At 48.6% G+C, this 21979-nt stretch overlaps 1 protein-coding gene across 4 annotated transcripts in view; it reads left to right on the top strand.

Annotated features, from left to right (window-relative positions):
* Positions 1-21979, top strand: part of Nav1 (neuron navigator 1) — a 174437-nt gene that overhangs the window by 140055 nt on the left and 12403 nt on the right. Inside the window, exons 9-27 of one of the 4 annotated variants that reach the window (XM_041649381.1) lie at positions 405-848; positions 1406-1447; positions 2259-2407; positions 4191-4361; positions 5437-5489; positions 6246-6269; positions 6383-6460; positions 9773-9856; positions 10088-10199; positions 13825-13946; positions 14672-14680; positions 17341-17537; positions 17736-17928; positions 18017-18185; positions 18432-18529; positions 19119-19214; positions 19460-19619; positions 20002-20237; positions 21704-21858. In XM_041649381.1, the coding sequence (XP_041505315.1) occupies positions 405-848; positions 1406-1447; positions 2259-2407; positions 4191-4361; positions 5437-5489; positions 6246-6269; positions 6383-6460; positions 9773-9856; positions 10088-10199; positions 13825-13946; positions 14672-14680; positions 17341-17537; positions 17736-17928; positions 18017-18185; positions 18432-18529; positions 19119-19214; positions 19460-19619; positions 20002-20237; positions 21704-21858 (2592 nt within the window). The remainder of the gene's footprint in view (positions 1-404; positions 849-1405; positions 1448-2258; positions 2408-4190; positions 4362-5436; positions 5490-6245; positions 6270-6382; positions 6461-9772; positions 9857-10087; positions 10200-13824; positions 13947-14671; positions 14681-17340; positions 17538-17735; positions 17929-18016; positions 18186-18431; positions 18530-19118; positions 19215-19459; positions 19620-20001; positions 20238-21703; positions 21859-21979) is intronic. The other 3 variants (XM_041649379.1, XM_041649380.1, XM_041649382.1) reach the window with 3 other exon arrangements.

Genomic DNA, 21979 nt, shown 5'->3' with positions numbered 1-21979 from the left:
ATTTTCCTTTTCTGTTTCTCCAGCCTTAGACTAGATGTGGCATGGCCTATCCATTGCTGTCTCTAGACCTTTCTGTGGGTCCTGCCCCTCTCCTCTGTGGCATGTCTTCCGCGTGTTTGCTAACTCACTTTGTTTCTGCTGTTTCGTGTCAACATGGTCTTTAGTACCAGTGTGAATGGTTTTACTGTGTCTGTGTGAACATTTCCCATATGCATGTGTTGTCTTCCTTACGACTGGAGGTGCCATAAGTTAGGTATGGATTCTCCTTCCGATGGGTTTGTCAACAGCATCCTAGTAACCTTTAGCTGAGTGAGCAGCCAGAAGAGAAGGGAGCTGGAAAAGGATTGCCTGTTGCCCTGTAATTTGTTATTCTGAGTATTTTATTTTATCTTCACTCCTCTCAGGGCCACAGCTAAAAGCTTTGTCAAGCCACCGTCACTAGCCAACCTAGACAAGGTCAACTCCAACAGTTTGGATCTACCATCTTCCAGCGACACCCATGCTTCAAAGGTCCCAGATCTGCATGCTCCCAGCTCATCAACTGGGGGCCCTCTCCCGTCTTGCTTCACCCCCAGTCCAGCACCCATCCTCAATATTAACTCAGCCAGCTTCTCCCAGGGCCTGGAGCTGATGAGCGGTTTCAGTGTCCCAAAGGAGACTCGCATGTACCCCAAACTCTCAGGCCTGCACAGGAGCATGGAGTCCCTCCAGATGCCGATGAGCCTGCCCAGTGCCTTCCCCAGCAGTTCTCCTGTCCCCCCGCCGCCTGCTGCCCCCGCTGCCCCACCAGAAGAAGAGACTGAAGAGCTGCCCTGGAGTGGAAGCCCCAGAGCTGGACAACTGGACAGGTATACAGAGGAGACAGCTGAGCCTGCCTCAGACTCGTTTGGCCACTAGCAGGTCCATCCATTACTAAGCTGTGATTTCTGATTTTTTTTTCATTTTAGATAATTAAATTAGATTTAGATTATTATTTAAATAATTAATTATTTCTATTTTAGTTAATTAATTCCTTTGTAACTCCCTGAGTTGCAAAGTTCGGGTGTTTTTGTTTTGTTCTCATCAGTTAAATGACATCTCAGAAGTCTCATTAGTTCTCTTCCTCATCTCACTTTGGCACCCAGGTGCAGAGTCAGTCCTATCCCATCACGTCCTGGTTCTCACCGTCCTTAGTATGACCTCTTAGATGCCTAACTACATCTTAACTCCTCACAAGAGGAAAGCATGTAACATTTCAAACACTTCCCAAGTTCTGAGTCAAGAATTTGGTTGTGAGCATCTTAGTATTTGTTTATAGAGATAGATTTTCAGAGTTTGCTGTCCTGTCTCCGGAGGCTATACCCCTCAGACCTGTGGTCCCAAACTCTAGTTTCCAGGATGAACTCACATGCCTCTCTCTCCACAGCAATCAGCGGGATCGGAACACCCTTCCCAAGAAAGGCCTCAGGTAACCCTTATGTGTATTTTTTTGTCTGTTTGTTTTTTGAGACAAGGTTTCTCTGAGTAACAGCCCTAGTTACTTGTACATAGGCTGGTCTTGAACTCAGAGATCCGCCTACCTCTGCTTCCCAAGTGCTGAGATTAAAGGCATGTACCACCATTGCCTGGCCTGTTTTGTTTTTCTACCATATACCCAAGATTCCTGGCCTATATAAAAAAAAAAATTCAGCTAGGTAGTACACACTTTTAATCCCAGCACTTGGGAGCCAGAGGCAAGTGGGTCTCTGAGTTCACTTCCAAAAATAAATAAAATAAAATCCCAGCCCAACCTAACCCAGGCCCCGTGAATGAATTTAGGCATTTGTACCTGGTCCTATAAAAACACCACCCATTGCACTCTGCAAACTAACAGTCAAATGTATTAGCTTTCATAGCAAGTGATTTTCTTTGCTGTCAAAGGAGAAATGAGTTTGCACACAGGAACCGTGTGCTTACTTATGCTGTCCTATACCATCATAGCCCTATGGCCTTCCCTGATTCAACTCAGCACCTCATAGTGAACCTCTGAGGCCACTCACATAGGCCAGGGACAGGAGTGTGGGTCCTCCTCTGTCAGGATAGCACCCAGTTGCTCAACTAAATGAGGATATCTGTCACCTGAAAGCCTGCATATAAAGCCATAGAGCCTTGAGTGGAGAGGAAATCCTAAGGCCTCATCCATCCATTCTGGACAATGCTGAGTTACTATCCCTTGCCTGGCTCAGCCTTTTGTGTAGCTTTGTAGTGGCTCAGACCGAGCTCCTCTGCTGCTTCTTCAGGTACCAGCTTCAGTCCCAAGAGGAGACCAAGGAGAGGCGGCACTCCCACACTATCGGCGGACTTCCCGAATCCGACGACCAGGCAGAGCTGCCGTCCCCCCCTGCCCTCTCCATGTCCTTGAGTGCCAAGGGCCAGCTTACCAACATAGGTCAGTGTCTGTGGTCACTCGCTGTGGCGAGAGATGAAGCAGGGATCACTCTCCAGAGTGGGGCAAAACAGCTAGGCATGCTTGGCTCAACATGTAGTGGGTTGCGCCTCAGTTTACCAAACCGCACTAAAGACGAAGTGTTCCAAAGTCCTAAACTGAAAAGCTGTAGGGTCCTGATGCTATCAACGAGTCTGAATGACCACGTGGGAAAACTATAAACTGAGGCCCTAAGCTCCAGACTGGTGCTTTATGTACAGTAAGTACTACCAGGAGCAGCCACCTCCAGGGTGATTCCAATCTGTGGGGCTGGTGAGCTGCAGGCAGAGAAGGGTTGTTGATGGCAAAGAATGAGGCCTGTCTCCAAAAAAGAAAGTCCACATTCACCAACCACCCTGGCTGAGCCAGGGCCATCCTAGCCCTAAAGGCAGGCTGACTAAGACTCCTCCTAGACAGGCCACACCCTCTCCAAAGCCTGTAGAGAAGAGAAAACTGGGAGAGAAGGAAGTGGCCTTAGGACTGACTCAGAGACAGGATGGGGAAACTGGCTTCAGGAGGCAGTCCTGGCTCCAGCTCAGACACTCATCAGCCCTGGTTCTGGGAAACCCTGTGCCAGGGCTGGTGTAATTCGAATCTCTTTAGGACAGGGCTGGGATGGACGTGCCATTTGCTTGCTGTCTCTGTCTAAATCCGCCTCTCCTCTCAGCCGTGTGAAAGGAAGCTGCTCTTTGGTGATGAGGACTTGCAGCAAGCCTGTGCCATGGCTGTGGGGAGTTTGAGGAGAACTAGGACTGGAGGTCACTTGTGCCTCCGGGAGGGACATCTGGCTTCTGTGGGCTTGTCAGATGCAGGGTGGGACCAGCCTGTTTTCTATCTCCATTGAGGGCCAAACATGAAGAAAGGCTATTCGTGCTGTAGGATGAGGGACCGGGCCGGACAGTAATCACCTTGGGGGTCCAGAGAGGGTAAGACAGAGGTGTGAGTTCTTCCCAGGTCCTTATCGGCAAGGGAAACATCCACATGGCTATTTGGAGGCCAAAGGTCAGAGAGGGGAGCTCCACAAGGATTTGAATCATGAAAGGCAGCGATTTAGCAAGGAAAAGTGGGGGTGGCCTCTGTGGTCAGCAGATTCCACAGCTGTGGGTTCCATAGCCTCGCTGACACTTTCATCCACTCTGCCTGACCTTCGTTTCAGGGGATGCTGAGCAGAGAGGCCATAGTCTAGTTTGAGATCTGAGTGAAAGTGACCTAGAGCGAGCCTGCTCTGCAGGGGCCCCGCGCCCTTTCCTAAGGCTGAGCCCATTGGATCCCACAGCCTGGTCCCCGTCTCTGTAACTGGTGCTGTTTCATCATTTGGATCTGAGTCTTGGTCTGAATTCTCAGTCCCCACTAAGACAGCTTTCCAGTTGTGTTTTCGAGAACCACAGCATCCCATTTTCATCAGCACATCCTAGGGATGTGAAGGTTTCGGGAAAGCCGCCAGGCCCCCAGCCTAACCTTCAAAAGTGACAGCTCCGAGGCAGGCAGCATTAAGGGAAGATTCTCAATACAGACGGTGGAGTCCTTCTCCATCTGGGCCCAACCTTCCCAGGAGGGGTTAATCCTAACCTCCAGCTGCTGGCACACCCCCACTGCCCCCCTACTGCTCCTTCCTCTCCTCCCCTCTTCCCCTTTGCCTCTCAATGACTCCTGCTCCGTCCCCCACAAGGGACCCGAGAGCTGATGACCCTGCCTCTTCTCCTGCCTCCCCCTCCCTCTCCCTTCCCCCTTCCCTCTGTCCTTCCAGTGAGTCCCACTGCGGCCACCACGCCAAGAATCACCCGCTCCAACAGCATCCCCACCCACGAGGCGGCCTTCGAGCTGTACAGCGGCTCCCAAATGGGGAGCACCCTGTCCCTGGCCGAGAGACCCAAGGGAATGATTCGGTCAGGATCCTTCCGAGACCCCACGGATGATGGTGAGACTTCATGCTGACGCGGTTCACACTCATCCCAGCTCCGCTGGGTTCCCTCACCCACCACCACCTCCACTACCACCACTGCCACCACCACACACACATATATAATTCACAGGACATCAACTTGGGCCATTTCAGTTCTGTCTTCCCATAACTTTGAAGGATCTGGGGGCCCAGAAACCTTGGGTGGCACCACCTAGCGCTGGGGTTTTTGGGTGGAGCATCTACCACTGGGGCCCAGGGAAGGGAAATTGAGGTTTGGAAGGGTTAAATGTGGCTGTGAGTCCTCGGTGCTCTGAGAACTAGAGCTTGTACGTGTAGCCTTTCTTCCCCACGGTCTCTCAGGAGAGATACGGGGACAAAATGGTCGCTCTTAAACCCATACAACTAGGCATCTCAATCCTCTTTCTAGAATGTTCCAAAGACTAGCTCCCAGGCTGGCCATCTGATTGTTGATGCTGATCTGGGTGTTAATGGAAGACCAGGCCGTGGGGTTCATGAGACCTCCATTACTATTCTCGGGATGCATTCCTAATAGATGCGTGTTAGTTCTGCAGTGGGCTCTGTTGAGTGATCACAGAGTATTCCCCACTTTGCTTTTTTTTTTTTTTCACCTGAGTGGTCCCCAGGCTCACAGGCTAGCACTGCAAGGGTGGGAAGAGGAGACACAGAATCAAAATATTGGTTCTGAGCAGCTCCGACAAGAAACTCCCCCATTTCTGCAACTTAACCTGCTTTCTTGGCTAAGCAGAGCAGACGCTGACCACCCATGAAAATCTCCTTTCCCTCTCTCCGGACCCCTATGCTCCTCAGTCAGGCTGAGCACGGGACCACCAAGTCCAGGCCGTCCGAGAACCTAGCTGGAAGGGGAGGCTGTCTCTGTTCAGGACCATGTCCTCGGATACGTGCCTGCTGTGGGCTGATGGCATCTGAATGGGCTGCCCTGTGGTGTTCTTTCTGTTTGCTCCAGATGCCCTTCAAAATGGGAGTCCAAAGTCCTGCCGTAGGGCTCCTCCCAGGAAGTTCTGGGCCCTGGAGCCCCCTGCTAACCTTCTGTGCTCTCCTTCTCTTTCAGTTCATGGCTCGGTGCTGTCTCTGGCCTCCAGTGCCTCATCCACCTACTCCTCAGTAAGACCATTGAAGTCCCTTCCCCTTCAGCCCCCTCCCCAACCATTCCACATTCCGCAGACCTCCTTTGGTTGGGTAGCTGGGTGGGGATGGGGAACTAAGGTCCCTGCATTCTACTCCGTGGGCCTGAGAGTGAGTGTAGGGGGGAGACCTTGCGTTTGGAGCACTCAGAAGAGTGCCTCGGGTCCTCTCTGTTCTTTCTGGCCCTGCCATCAACTCCCAAGCAACTCTGGTGTTCTCCCACACCCCCCTTTGAAAAGTGAGAATTTCCTTGTGATAGCACCCTTTCTTTGTCCTGGGAAGTGGGAAGTGTTTCCAGCACCAAGATGAGTGGGTTCCCAGGCCTAGAGATCCAGTAGCGTGCAGAGCTGACCCAGATGTCGACTGTGGGGAACCACAGAGGGCATTTGGCTTTCAGATACCCTTTGACTCTTCGGTGGGTTTTGACCCCAATTCCTTACTCCCTCAAGTTGCTCGCAGTCAAGGTTTGTTTTCAGACCAGCCAGTCTCATTCTCTAGCCTTTTGGCAGTCACAAGGCTGGTTAAAGAGAAGCGCCAGAGAGAGGCCTATTATTTAAACCTGAGTGCAGCTCCGAGACAGTCCTACCAGGGCCAGGAGACGGGGCATTCATCTCTCTGCATCTCTCAATCATGCTTCTTCCTGTCTCCGCCCTGACACTTGGTCTTGGCTTCTGCCCCTCCATAGTAACTGCCTGCTTTTTCTCTCTTTCTCTCCTTCTGTGCCCACTTCTTCAGGCTGAGGAGAGGATGCAATCTGAGGTAGGGTACAAAGCCTTTGTCCTCGCTTGTTAACACCACCGCACACTCCGTTTTCCTCCTGCATTCTCTGCTTCCTCCTCCATCAGTAGTTTGCCTCTCTCTTCCTTTGACAGCAAATTCGGAAGCTTCGTAGGGAACTGGAATCATCCCAGGAAAAAGTGGCCACCCTGACATCTCAGCTCTCTGCCAATGTGAGTACCTGAAGCAGGGTAAGACCCCGCTCTAGTTAAACACAGGCAATGTGGAAACGTGGTCTGATGAAGTCTGACCTGGGTTTAGACCCCCAGGGAGCAGGTTCTCGTCACAGCGTTACAACAGAAGATGTGGGGACTTGGGGACTGTCCTTCCCTTTCTCTGAGCCTTCGTTAAGAACCATTTCTCCCTGCCTTAAATAATTGGTGTGGATGAGTTGGTATCTGGTAACCTTTGACCTTCCAAAGAAAGCGGAGACCAGTGGTTCTGCAGAGAGGCAGAAACAACCTTGCCATTGGACATGGACAAAAATAGCAATGCATTTTAATTACTGAGCCCTTGAACCCTTTTCCACTGCCCCAGGGTGTGTTTATGTCTTCATCGATGCCTCATAACTGAGCAGGCACAGACCTGGTTATTAGAATTCTGTCTGGTGACCATAAGACCAGCTCAGAGCTGAACCCCCATTCTAGCTGCCTGTGTGGGTTCACAGTTGGCTCTGACTTGGACAGGTGACAGAGTCAATATGAGCTTTAGCTTTGGAACCAACATTCTTCGTTTCTGCATAGACCCGTTTAGAATGACTACCTTCCTCCAGACCTGACCTTAGTTTTTCTGTTCTGAGATGGAGAGAAATGGAGTTGCCTCGTCTACCTCCACTGTGGCTGGTTCCTCCCCTGTGACCAAATTGCAAGCAGAGAACATAAGACCCATTTTCTCCCCAAATTGTAAACAACAGCTGAGCTGGGTCTCCAAGAGCTTTCCAAGTGTTTGCGCAGAAATAACCACGTCTACAGTTTCCGCAATACTTTCTACTCTCCTGTCTGCCCTTCTCTCTGGGGAACTCAGCTGCCAGGCCTGAGTCCTAGCCCTTGGGATCAGGTAGAATGTCCACCAAGATTTTGCATGTTTTCAACATATTTAAGAAACAGCTCCCTTACCACATTGGTTATTATCTTTATTCTTTTTCCCAAATCTTTAGTTCATAAGTCCTGTTTATAAGCTCATATCAAGCTTCCAACTCTCTGGGACCAAAAGAAGTATAACAGAAACAAGAATCATCCTATACCACACCCGTCACGGCATGGCCTAGGTCATGTCCTGCACACCCTAGAATATTCATGTCTGGGATGTTGAAGGGGAGAGGCGCCAGGGAGGCGGAGAACATCATTGAGCCTGATTCATTTACACTGCAGTCTGTCAGTCATGGTGCTGTCAAGTCTGGGCTAGTTCAGAAAATGAATTTAGAGGGTGAGTTTTCTCAGAACAGGAAGTTCCATTTGGCTAAGAGAGAACAAACTAAACACCCAGATCTGGTGAGTTCTGAATCTAGAGTTAGATGTTTGCCAAGGTCAGAGCCCTTCCCTCAAGCAGGAGAGGTGATGCCAGGTCCCAGAGCTTGCCTCAGGATTCCTGATGTTGAACCAAACTGATGCCATGTTGAATGGAACCTCCATGCTGCTGAAGATGACATGTCCTGACCGAGAGAGACCCAGGTCACTGTAGCCTTCAAAGCTAAATTCTCTGCAGAAGAACCGCTTGGCTCAATGTCCTACAGGCACCCTAATCTGGAGTTGGGATTAGAGTAAGGTGCAGTGTGGGAAAAGAGAAGTGGAAGAGGAGAGGGAGGGAAGCCCAGTTCTCCAGATGAGGAGATGTCCATGTAGAAATGCATGAGGAGACCAGGGGCTCTCCAGGCTCTTCATTAGATTTTCAGGGACTATAAGCTGCTTGCCGACAGCACATGGTGGTATAAGTTAGAAGTAAACAAGAAGGGCTGGAGCAATGGCTCAGTGGTTAAGAGCACTGGCTGCTCTTCTAGAGAACCTGGGTTCTATTCCCAGCACCCACAGAGTGGCTTACAGCTATCTGTAATTCCAGTCCTAGGGGATCCAGCACCGTCTTCTGGCCTGCATGGTGCCATACATACATGCAGGCAAAACACCCACATACAAATAACATTTAAAATTTAAAAAAATAAAGATAGGTGAGAGTTGGGCTTCAGAGGGCAAGCTTAAAATCCCAAGTGCTTGAGGGTCGCAGGTTCAAGGCCTGTTTGAGATAGTGAATTCAAGGTCAGCCTGAGAAACTTGGTGAAATCTTCCCTCCGATTTAAACAAAAGACAGAAAGAAAGATGCTTAGATCATGATACCTGTCTACTAGGGAGCCCAGAACTCAGCAGACTTATAGGAAACATGGAAGAGACTGCCTCCAGCCTTATAGGCTCCAAGGACACTGGTAAAATTTGACTTCGTGGTCAGAGAGGACAAATCACATCACGTCATGAAATAATAGAAGACAGTGAGCGTCTTGCAGACAACACAGGGACCTGTCCAAAGCCTTCTGCCTCTTGCTAGAGTCACGGTTTGCTTCGGTGCTCTCACTGGAGACTGAACATCCTTGAGTGGTCCCTTTCCTGCTCCATATCTCATTTCGTTTGCTTTCCTTTACCCTTTGCGGCCAGTTGGCTAGCTTGAGATCAAACCACGAGGTACCTCTCCCCAGCCCACCTACCAGAGAACTTAAGGATCCCCAGTGCCTCCAGGTTCCAGCACCTTTTCCGATGTAGACCTGACACCTAGTGGCCAAAGTGTGGAATTCCCCTGAAGTGGTTTGCACAGCCTCCAGTTTCCCTCCGCCTTACATGGAATAAGGCTTCCCCTCCAAAACCAGGAGGAGATAAGAATAAAGAGTCAGCCAGCTGCAGAAGAGCTAAAACAGACAGATCCTACTGGGAGGTCATTGGTCCCAGGAGATTTGGCCGTCCATGGTGGATTAAGCCAAAAGCGGTAAGACTGTAGAGGCTGTTGCTCTCCCATCAAACCTTCCACCAATCAACCACGTAAAACAGGGAGGGACTTTAACACCGCTGGTAGGTGATAAGAACCAGATCTCAAGTTCCCAAAAAGCTCCGAAAGTCTGCTCTACCCACTGCGCTGTTATTAGAGGAGCTGGTTCTCTCCAGAAAACCTATTTGGTTCCACCTTGTCTGCCCAGGGAAATCAGTAGCTTAGAACCGCCAAGGGTTTTGCTTGCACTGGTCAGCTCTGAGACACAGGAAATCTGTTAAACTACTCCTGAGCCGGGCGATGGTGGCGCACGCCTTTAATCCCAGCACTCGGGAGGCAGAGGCAGGCGGATCTCTGTGAGTTCAAGACCAGCCTGGTCTACAGAGCTAGTTCCAGGACAGGCTCCAAAAGCCACAGAGAAACCCTGTCTCAAAAAAAAAAAAAAAAACTACTCCTGTATCAGTCATTCCCTCTTCCACAGCCGCATGTGCCTTAAGTTCTTCTTTGTCTGTTTGTGTCAGGCTAACCTGGTGGCTGCCTTCGAGCAGAGCCTGGTGAACATGACATCCCGCTTGCGACACCTGGCAGAAACAGCCGAGGAGAAGGTGAGAGGCCAGGGCGGTGAATTCTAAGCATCCTAGCCAGTTCTTCCACTCCTCCCTCAGGGCCATTTCCCCACTTCGTCGCCCCGATTCTCAGCCTGCTTGTCGGTACAACATCCCATGCTCATCACTCCCAGTTCCCTGGCCTTTTCTATCAGGAGCAGTAGAACCCCGTGCGTGGTTCACTGAGTATTCCTGCTGTGCAGATAACAGCATAACTGTCATTTTGCTTAGGACACTGAGCTGCTGGATTTGCGAGAAACTATAGACTTCCTGAAGAAAAAGAATTCTGAGGCCCAAGCGGTCATTCAGGGAGCACTGAATGCCTCAGAAGCCACACCCAAAGGTAGGATATTAGCCACAGAGTGACGGGAATTGAAAAAGACCAGGTTGGTGAAAGGCAGGTCAGTACAGGGCCCATAACCCGCCAGCTTTCACATCCAGCTTCTAGAAGGTGGGGATCCTTAGGTAGTCTGCAGTGTGATGTCTTGATTATCCAGTGGGGAGAGCCAAGAGTGTGACCCCGTAACCCCTGAGGATCAGGGCGAAGTAGAGGAGACCTATAATCTCCCCAGGCCCACTACCCTTCCCTCAGCCTTTAGACCAGAGCCAAAGATCAACATCAAAGGAGTCTCAACAGGGCCTCATCATGTAGCCCTGATTAGCCTAGAACTCACAATTGCATTGCTGCCTCCATTTCTCAAGAGCTGGAGTTAGAAGTGTTTGCCACCAGGCCCAGTAAGAAATCACCCCTTTTTGTTTGTTTTTAAATTTCTATTTATTTTTTAAGTTTTTATACAAGTACATATCATATGATGAATATATTTCCCCTCTACCTGTTCCTTTCCCAGCCCTCCTCCTTCCTGTTCCTCCCCTACACAGTCTCAGTTCTACCATCATGTCACATACATACAGATGTGGTTCTGTGTATCCATAATAAAATCCAGGCACAAACAAGAAGAAGTGTGATACTTTTTCCTAAGGTTGGCACACACACACAAAAAAAACCAAAAACAAAACACTAAATCTTAAGTAAAAGTGGTTCCAGAATAGCACAAATGTGTGGTTGGTTTACATACATGTACGTGATTTTACTTGATTATCACTCCACCCCTCCATGGACGATTCAACCTGCAGTTCAAACGACGGAGCCAGAAACTGCAGAAATCCCCTGGGACTCTGACAGGTTAGCCTTGGTACTCAGCAGTCAGTTATACTTTGCTGTGGACGGTGAAGGGGTGCAGCTCGGTAATAGCCCCGAGTTCCATTCCCAACACACATAATGAAAAGCCCAAACACTTTCTGTCTCCAGTCCTTTACCAGAAGCCAGGCCTGTGGGACAGCTTGGCAGGCCTCTTACTTATCCATAGTCATTTTTCTTTGTTTTGCTGGCTTTTAAATATATATATGTGTGCACTGGTATTTTGCCTGCATGCATGTTTGTGTGAGGCTGTCAGATCTTGGGGTTACAATTGTGAGCTGCCACATGGGTGCTTGGAATTGAACCTGGGTCCTCTGGAAGAGCAGTCAGTGTTCTTAACCACTGAACCATCCCTCCATCTCTAGTTTTAGATCCTACTTAAGTCTTCGTTCCATTTTTAATAGAGTTTTGCATTTTTTTTTTTTAGAGACAGGGTTTCCTATAGCCTAAATTGGCAAGTTTTCCATACTCAGTTTCATTTTCATGAGATTATATAATATATATAACATATATATTATAATATGTGTATATATATATATGGTGGGAGATACAGGTCCCTTTTATTCTTCACACATGAACAGCCAATTGTTCTGATATCATTTAATGAAAAGCCTGCTTTCTCCACTGAATTACATTAGAAAGTTGCCTTTGTCCGTTGATAAAAATAAATAAGTAAGGGGCTGGAGAGATGGCTCAGAGGTTAAGAGCATTGCCTGCTCTTCCAAAGGTCCTGGGTTCAATTCCCAGCAACCACATGGTGGCTCACAACCATCTGTAATGAGGTCTGGTGCCCTCTTCTGGCCTGCAGGCACACATGCAGACAGAATATTGTATACATAATAAATAAATATTTGAAAAAATAAATAAGTAAATGTATGGGTTTATTTCTGGACTCTGTTCTAATGAGACGTTCTGTATCTATCTTTAGGCAGTACCACATTTTCTTAATTACTTCTTTGTGCATTTAGTTTGAAAATTGGACACGGTGATCCCTCCAACTTTGGTCTCTTCAAGATCATTTTGGTTATGGTCCATTTCTAGTTTTGTGACCTACACACACACATATGCACAAATTAAATCTAGATTCTATATATGAAAGTAAATATATTTGTCTTCCTGTGTCTGCTTAACATTATTTCTGGTCACATTGATTTTTCTGCAAATGTCAAGCTTTCATTTTTTCCTTATGTCTGCATAAAATTTCATTGTGTATATGGACCACATTTCTTTTAATCGTCCGCCTGTTGATGGACAGCTAGGCTGGTTCCATTGCCTGTGAATAGTGGAGCAGTAAGCATGGATGTACAAGTATCTCTGTTTCTTCTTTTTTTTTTTTTTTAACAAGATCTTGCTGTGTAGCTCTTTGGCCTCAAACTCCCTATGTAGACCAAACTAGCCTCAAACTCCAGCAACCCTTCAGCTTCACACTCATATAAATACACAACACACCCCTTTCCCATCTGCAGTTTTGCCCAGCTCAGGTAGAATCAACCTCGGTACCATGCCATTAATATACCACTTTATGTTTTCCTCCTCACTGTTTGGCCCTTGGAGGGAGTTCACTCTGGTGCCTATGCCATCCCAATTATACTCCCCCTCCGTCCTGGTCCTGTCCTGGCTCGGGGTCTCCATCGCTGCAGTCATTCCCTAGCTGGCTCGGAGTGCTCCAGTCCCTACTTCCACTGCACCCACAGCAACTGCACTCCCAGTTCAGATCAGAAAGCATTCCAGCTTAAACATGAGCTGGTTGTTAGATAAGAGGGATTACGATTAATTTTCTTTGGCCTGAATGCTTTTGTGAGTAAATATCCATATTCACAGGAGCTATATCTTCAGGCACTTGGTTGCGAAATGTCATCTGCAACTTATTTTCAGATTGTGTGAGAAAGTGGTGAGGGAGCAGATAGAATAAAGTTAGCAATGGTTAAACTGAGCAGAGGGCATCTGAGTATTATTTTACTATGCTGTAAGCTTTCCCTTGTATTTGAAACAGTTCGGGAAAGAAGGTTAAAGAAGACAGATTGTATTCCCAGTCCTTTAGACCCTATCTCAAAAAAATAAAGAAACAACAACAACAACAAAAAAAATAGGTATGATGGTTCATACCTGTATTCCAGTACTTGGGAGGCAAGGCAGGAGGACTGTCACAAGTTCAAGACCAACCTGGTGTACATAGTGAGACTTTGCTAACACATGCGCACACATGCGCGCGCACACACACATTGGTTGCATCTGCATAAAAGTGTCCAATGCCAGCTTCAGTTAAGTCCTTTTCACAACACACATACCCACATACAATACACACACACACACACACTGGTTGCATCTGCATGAAAGTGTCTCATTCCAGCTTCATTAAGTCCTTTTCAAAAACAGTCAATCTGAGTTCATTACTAAACCCTTCTATTGTACTAAACTGGGGATTCTTTTTCGTGGTTTTGCTTTTATTTTGTTTTAGTTATGGACAGGGTCTTACTGTGTCACCCAGCACAGAACACGCAATCCTCCCAAATGCTGGGCCTCGCCCTGCCCCACTTAGACTGAGGGCTTCCTGAGAATAGAATTGTTTCTTTCTTCACGTTAGCTGTTTTTCCTCTGCTGAAACATGACTGTAACTCTCTGTTGGTTGATGAAAAACCCACCAGATGAGTAGTATGCACCTAGAAGTTGGTGGGTCCCCCCACCCCTTGTCGGCTGCAGCTAGACCCCTTAAACCTCCCGTTTTCACTAAATCTACCTCTGTGTTCTTCCCACCTGTACTGGCCCATAGAACTCCGGATCAAGAGACAGAATTCCTCAGATAGCATCTCCAGCCTCAACAGCATCACCAGCCATTCCAGCATCGGCAGCAGCAAAGATGCTGATGCCAAAAAGAAGAAGAAGAAGAGCTGGGTAGGTAATGTTTTGGGGGCTGACCTGTGGTAGTTACATTTGCCCCAGTGCAGGGAACAGATCCTTTCAGGATCCACCAGGAGGTAGTCCCTTCTAGTAAAGTGTCAGTGTGCCGTCTGTTGACGTCTGCTGGGAACAAAGTCTAAGTCCCCATTCCTCCAACCGTTGTCTACTCCCCCACCACCACTCGCCCTGCAGTCTTTACACTTGTCTGCTTTCCTGGGGCTCTACCTACTGATGCCGTCAAATGTTCTTGGCCACAGAAGGAGCTGAGAAAATATCCAGGGGGTGGGAGGGAGGGAATTACATATCAGTCCCTCCCCTACTCTCTCATTATGGAGAGAATTTATAAGACAAGTGACTCATTCTAGATTCTAGGGGGCCTTGGTTTGGGAGAGGTGTCTCTGGCTAGTCCAGGGGTGGGTTTGTTATGTGTGTTGTCCCCGTCCCCTCCCTACCCCCCATAGCTCTAAACTGACCCTGGATGAACTTTCTAAAGTCTTCAGGCAGGTGTAGGGCATTGTCTGACTGACTGAGAGGGAGAGTGACCCAGAGTGAGCGTCTTGTCCCTGTCGCCTGCTGAGGAAGGCTGGCCACAGACCTTCACCTGGTGCAGACAGGAGCCCTCTGTGTGAAATGAATGATTAGTGTCGCTGCTGCTTCTTTTCATTTTTTTTCTTTTTATTTCCTCAAAATGCTGACTTCCAATCCCTATTTTTTTCCAGGTTTATGAGGTAAGAGACTCAGTTCCTCTCCCTTTACTTTTTCTTTCCCTTTGCACACCCTCCCTGTTTCCGGAGCAAGTTCCCTCTCTTTTTTTTAAAAAAAAAAAAAGGTCACCCATAACCCCAACTGCCCCAGTTCCTAACTCACTCCACTGCATGGTCCATCCACGCTGCCCCTCATGAGGACGGAGGAGTGGTCTGCTTAGGGGTCAAATGGGAAGTCCTAACAAAATCCAAAATTATTGCCTGCCATCTTCCCCTGCTCCAAGATTGGCCTATTATAAAAAGCAGACCCATTGAGCTCCTGTTATCCAGAAAATGTGCATTTTTTTCCCTACTCACAGTAGACTCCTAAAATGGAAGAGAATCAATGAAGGATATCTGAGTCACAGCTTCTGGAGGGCTGTCCATTTTGGGCTTATCAAAAATTAGCTTTAGACAAGTATGAACTGGAGACAGGTGAGGGATTTATTTCATCCAGGGTAGGCAATGCTCATCGCCCCAAAGGCCATGGAGCGTCCAAGGACAAGTCAGGGACTAGAGTACTGTTCGAGGCAAGCATGATGTGGCCCAGAATTTTTATTCCAAAACAGATAGGTGTGCTCCTGATGCTGTACAAGGATGTGAAGGATGGGAAAAGCTGAGCTCATTGCCGCAGTCAGTAGAAGCCCACCAGCCTGGTGTGTGTGTGCCTAAATCCCAACACTAGGGTGACTGAGACAGGACGAGCACCATGAATTCAATGGCAGCCTGACCTACATAGTAAATTCTAGGCCTGACCTGAGTTGACCCCGGAACCCACACAAAGGTGGCAGAAAAGAACTGGCTCTACAGAGTTGTTCTCTGACCACACACACGTGCTGTGGCAGGTGCACAGAGATGGAGAGGCCAGTTGTTCCGTCTAAATCTGGATATCTAGAGGAGCATTGCCCAGTGTGCTGTGCAGATCACCAGGCCACTGGGATGGTCCTTAAAGATTGGCAATACCATCAGAAACCTCTGAGGGGGCGCTGCATTTCCTACCTAGCATTATCTGTGTTAGGAAAGTTCTAAGACACCCCGTCCCTAGCAGAGAGTCCTGGTTGAACCATGCAGCCAGTGTCGGTCTGTAGGAGCAGAGCAGATGTCTCCCTGCAACCCTGACTGTCAGAATATTAAAGGTTACATAGAACGCTACTGTCATAGAAATGCGATGATTTCAGAGGGCTCTGCTGTAGGCAGACATGGCCACAGGATGTCTCTCTAGAGAGGGAAAGAGACAAAGACAAGAGATAGACTGGCTCTCGTGAGACAGTGATGTGGAAAAAAACTCCACCACATTGAAAATCGGGAAGCCTGGATGTCTTCCTTGCGATACACAATGCCACGCCAGTCAGTCTCAACTCTTCCTCTCTACAACTGAAACTTTATAATACTTTTGAGCCCCGGTTGCTCCGTGGCTCACCATCTGCACATATACTCTCCCCTAAGTGCCCCAGCCAGCTTGGTCCTCATGTCTTACCTACAAGGTCCACGCACACCATGTTCTAGCTCCATAAGCTCCCAGGAGACCTCAGACATGTTCTGAGAAGGACACCTAGAAAGGAGCTACTCAGTCCTCCCAGCCCCCACCCTGATACACACACACACACACACACACACACACACACACAGCTTTTCATTTACTGTCCCAAAGATCTGGCTTGCCTTTGTCCCCTATAGCCTTTGACCCCTCCTTTACTCTCTGTCTCTTGCTGCCATCCCATGTCTATGTTCCTGTGTGTGCGTGTGTGTGTGTGCATGCTGTATGGAGGCATGTGAATGGGTGTGGGTCAGGTCCTTGGCTTGCATATCTAGCTCACATCCCTAACCCCAAAGCTCATCGCCACCAGAACCAAACAAGCTATGGTCAGATTATAATGTCCCAAGTAGACAAAGATTGGCTGGAAGATATTATTCTTGGACACTTGACATAGTAAGCTGTGCTGAAAGGTGGGCATGGAGGTAAATACCTGTGATCCCAGCACTTGGGAGGTAGATGCAGGAGGATCCAGACTTCAAGATCACCCACCGCTACATACTAAGTTCAAGGCTAGCCTGGCCTGCATAAGTCAAGTCCCTGTCTTAAAAATAAGGAGGAAAGACAAATCAGTTGGTTGTTTTAACCACTATGCCATGGGCTGAGAACAAGAAATAGTACATGAAATGAGATCACTTCCTCGTCTTGATTCTCTTAGGACTATATTGTCAGTTTGTAGTTCTGTGAAGTTGTAAAGAGATTAATAGGTTCTTTTATAATGTGCCCAAGTCAGAAGGAGCATCCTAAGACCCACAGAGAGTGAGATTCTAAAGTAATCAGCCAATGGAGGAAGTGAAACTGGACTGTTGAGAGGTGTACCATGTGTCGTCTGGGGAGCTTTTTCTGTCATGAGGGACACAGTTCCTTCCATGAATTCAGCAAGTTCCCCTGACCTATAATGGCAGCAAACCAAGTGGTCCTCTCTTTTGCTCAGTCCTGACTTGTAGATAGCTCCTCTGTCCACATACCACCAGTCAAGTGACAGCTCACAGAATGGGTATAATTACAAGTAAATCCCCTGCCTCCACATCCTCGTCCCGGCCCTAAGTCATCCTCCCTGCCCCAGTATAGAGCCTTGACGTCTCCCTCTCCGGAATCTGCTCTCTTCTAGCTTCGAAGTTCCTTCAACAAAGCCTTCAGCATTAAAAAGGGTCCCAAGTCAGCCTCCTCGTACTCTGATATCGAGGAGATTGCCACACCTGACTCCTCAGCCCCATCATCCCCCAAACTACAGCATGGTTCCACAGAGACCGCATCCCCCTCCATCAAGTCCTCCAACTCGTCCTCTGTGGGCACTGAGGTCACCGAGTAAGTGCTCTCTCCACCGGCCACCCTGGGAAACCGCTGGCCTTTGCCTGGGCATGTGAGACCCACAGAGGGACCCTTGCTGACAGACCAGAGGGGTGCCAATAGGTAGAAGGAAGCAAGACTATAGGCCAGGCATGTCAGTATCCCCTGCTCTCCAGTGCTTCTCTGGGATCCAGGCTGACTCTTGCTTCCTTACAGGGTCCCTGCTCATTCGGTCCCCCACACTAGACTGTTCCAAGCCAATGAGGAGGAGGAACCGGAGAAGAAAGAGGTATCGGAGCTGCGCTCTGAACTATGGGAGAAAGAAATGAAGCTTACGGATATCCGGTTGGAGGCCCTAAACTCTGCCCACCAGCTAGACCAGCTTCGGGAGACTATGCACAACATGCAGGTGAGTGTCTGGGTGGAGCTGCAGGAGGGGAGAGCGGGGGCCGACCTCCGTGCCACCCTGCCACCTGCCCTGTCTCTTCGGCCCACAGTTGGAGGTGGACTTGCTGAAAGCAGAGAATGACCGGCTGAAGGTTGCCCCCGGCCCCTCCTCAGGCTCCACTCCAGGGCAGGTCCCTGGATCGTCTGCTCTATCATCCCCTCGCCGTTCCCTGGGCCTTGCACTCAGCCATCCCTTCGGTCCCAGTCTCACAGATACAGGTACCTGCTTGGGAAGAGCTTGTGTGGGTAGAAAGAGAAAGGGCGTATTTACATCATGTGCCATGGCATCTTTGGTCCAGGAGGTAATGGCATTGAAACCAAGAAGATCCCATTGTCAGTACGCACTATGGTTCCCATCTCTTCTTCGTCATAAATAAGGAATCAGTATTTGGAATGGAAAATAACTACAAAGTTTGGGGTAAGGCTGAGTCCTTAAAATCAATTAGTCTTTTTCAACCTGCACAGACCTATCGCCCATGGATGGCATCAGCACCTGTGGCCCTAAGGAAGAAGTAACCCTCCGGGTGGTGGTACGGATGCCACCCCAACACATCATCAAAGGGGTAAGGGCTTCAGGAAGGGCCAGTGGAGGAAGCAGCATGATACAGACAGCCACATATTTGCACTGTTGCAAAAGCAATGTATGTTTGGTAGAAACTGTACTTGCATTTTGATCTGTCCCTGGGCTAGCCCTGTGCAGTATGAAACACTCTCAAGCCCCGGGATGATGACAGGGAGCCACAGCACCCAGCCAGCCACACACCCATGAGAGTAAACAGCAGCAAATGCTCCCGTGGCTTTAGTGTACTGAATGCACTTTGGACTCACAATATTTGAATTCATAATGGTTTTATCATGGGGAGGGGGAAGGAGGACAGGGTCTCATTTAGCTCAGACTGACCTTGAACTTGCTGTGTAGCAGAGGATGACCTAAAATTTTGATTCTCCTGCCTTCACATCCCTCCGTTTGAGAGTCTTATGGGGCTATCACATAAAATAGAGAAGCTGTACTGTCTGTCACACTTTTGAAAAAAAAATTTCAGAACTCTGAATATCCCCAAAACTAGACTCCTAAGCTCCTGAGGCTTTCTGGGATCCCCTTTCTAGTGTCATCTGTGCTGAGGCTCACGTGCCTCAACCTTAACCTTACAGGACTTAAAGCAGCAGGAGTTCCTCTTGGGATGCACCAAGGTCAGTGGAAAGGTGGACTGGAAGATGCTGGATGAAGCTGTTTTCCAAGTGTTCAAGGTAAGGTGATTCCCACCCTCAACAAAGTTGCTCATCTTCTCAAAGGGCATTCAGCCATCCAGGCACTGGGATCCTGGGAACCTTTGATGCTTTATTGAGGGGCCAAAATAGGAAAGTGCACATACCCTATTCCTCCTACGCCTCCTTTCATTGCCTATATTTGTTCTTTCTTGCGGCTTTTCCGTCTGTAGTTACATCTTTTCAGCATGCTCACGATCTTCTTGTCCTCCCACTTCTTCTACCAGGACTACATTTCTAAAATGGACCCAGCTTCCACCCTGGGACTAAGCACCGAGTCTATACATGGCTATAGCCTCAGCCATGTGAAACGAGTGTTGGATGCTGAGCCTCCAGAGATGCCCCCTTGCCGCCGAGGTGTCAATAACATCTCAGTCTCCCTCAAAGGTCAGTCTTTGTCTCTCAGGGTGAGAGAGTGTGGCGTGGGGGCAGGGAGAGGATCATTGAGTCATGTATCATACGTTCACATAACAAGAAATGACTGAGAAACCCTAATGTGAATGTGCTTAAGGAACAGAGAAAATAAAAAAGACCCAATCTGATGTTTTTGCCAGTCTCGGGCTGCTTCTCTACCCATTCTAAGTCAGAGTGCATCCCTAAAATTGAGATCCAGGCTTTCAAAGCTGGGTTGAGGTGATTCCACTGGAACCCCAAGACAGGTGTTTCTGACTTTTTTCAGTGGACCCCTAAATGGTGAAGGAAAGGTTCTTTGGGTATCTTGCCATCCTCAGAGCTGCTTAAGACTCGTGCTTTCTGGGGTGGGGTGCAGGTCTGAAGGAGAAGTGTGTCGACAGCCTGGTGTTCGAGACACTCATCCCCAAGCCCATGATGCAGCACTACATAAGCCTCCTGCTCAAGCACCGGCGCCTTGTGCTCTCCGGCCCCAGTGGCACCGGCAAGACCTACTTGACCAATCGGCTGGCTGAGTATCTGGTGGAGCGCTCAGGCCGCGAGGTCACTGATGGCATCGTCAGCACTTTCAATATGCACCAGCAGTCTTGCAAGGTGGGGGCCTCCTGAGACCTTCTGCCAGCCTGTGTGGCCTCAGCCTCCCCCAAGCCTTTCCCTGGCCCTCATTCTTTTCCCTTTCCGCGGCTCTGCCCTAATCTTTCCTCTTTCTTCAGTCTTCTTTCCCGCCCTTTCCTTCCCTCTAATATCCCCTTTCTTGTCTTCTCCTCTTCTCCCCTCTCCTCCTGGCCTTTCCTTTCTTTCTTTCCAGGCAGGGTCTTGCTATGAAGTCCAGGCTGGCAATGAACTAGCAGTCTGCCCACCATCCTCTCCTCTGCCCCAGTTGTGTGTGTGTGTGTGGTGTTGAGTATTAAGCATTAGGCCTCATGCATGCAGGCAAGCACTCCATAACTGGACTACGTCCTGAGCTCTCTTTTTCCTTTTACACGGGGTGTTTCCCAGGCTGGTAAATGTGCAGTCCTTCTGCCTCAGTCTCCCAAGTAACGAGGATTGCAGGCTGTACCACCAGCCTCAGTTAGCTCTTAGCTTCTTTACCCATAACTTCCTCTTTTGTACTTTCTCTCACCTCTACCTCAGTTCTTCTTTCCCTCCAGTTAACCAACAGTGAAACGTAGCCTCTTTTCTCTGTACTCTGCCAATGCTGTCTACCATATCATTCTCTTATATCTTCTTCTCCCTACCTTGTTTTTCATTATTACCCATCAGACAATGGGATACAAGGCACAAGTGTTCAGGATTAAGTATTACATGCTATCTCCCCAATGATCTACCTTGAGTATACCCTAAAACTCTGGAATGGTACAAGCCTTAGCTATCCCAAGCTGAGGAGGTAGTAGCATTAGCTCAATAAAATATTATTTCAGGATAGATACTCCTTACTTGTTGAGGGGGAGATTTAAGATTGCTGCTCAAAAGAGTTTGCTTGAAAGGGGCTCGCGGTGCAAGGGTATGCGGTGGTGGTGCACGCCTTTAATCCCAGCACTTGGGAAGCAGAGGCAGGTGAATCTCTGGGTTCAAGGCCAGCCTGATCTACAAGAGCAAGCTAGTTTCAGGACAGGCTCCAAAGCTACAGAGAAACACTGTGTCAAAAAATAAAAAAAAGGGGGGGGGAAGAAAGGAAGGGAAGGAGGGAGGGAGGGAAGGAGGGGGGGCTGGGGGTTTAACTCAGTGATAGAGTATTTGCGTAGCATGTGCAAGGCCCTGGGTGTTCAATCCCCATCATTTCAATAAATAGAAAAATAGATAGACAGACAGATGATAGGTAGGTAGATAGATAGATAGATAGATAGATAGATAGATAGATAGATGTTTGAGGCCTCTAGGACTACTGTCAGTCAGTCTGTGGTAATCTGGTTCAGTAATCCAATGTTTAAGTACGTCCAACAGGGACCAAGGGCCCCAGGGAAATATGAAATTAACTAAGCTTCTCCAAAAGTCTTGCCAAGGTTTTCCAGGTATGTCCACTGTCCTGAGTGATAACCCACTGTCTTCATTTATTCCAGGATCTGCAGCTGTACCTCTCCAACCTGGCCAACCAGATAGACCGGGAAACAGGAATTGGGGATGTGCCCTTGGTGATCCTATTGGATGACCTGAGCGAAGCAGGCTCCATCAGTGAGCTGGTTAATGGGGCCCTTACCTGCAAGTACCACAAATGGTAAGCTCAGGACTACTTCCCACACTGGGAAGAAGGGGAAGAACGCAGCCCAGTCTGCCCTGTGAGTTTCCCATTGTGTGTACATGGAGACAGATCTCAGTAAATTCTTCTCCCTTTCTTC

Source organism: Microtus oregoni, unplaced genomic scaffold (assembly GCF_018167655.1).
Source record: "Microtus oregoni isolate MIOR12 unplaced genomic scaffold, Mior012 000003F_ref0000135, whole genome shotgun sequence".
In the NCBI taxonomy this organism is placed as follows: domain Eukaryota; kingdom Metazoa; phylum Chordata; class Mammalia; order Rodentia; family Cricetidae; genus Microtus; species Microtus oregoni.
Note: the sequence above shows the minus strand (reverse complement) of the source record. Positions and strands in the feature narration are given on the sequence as shown.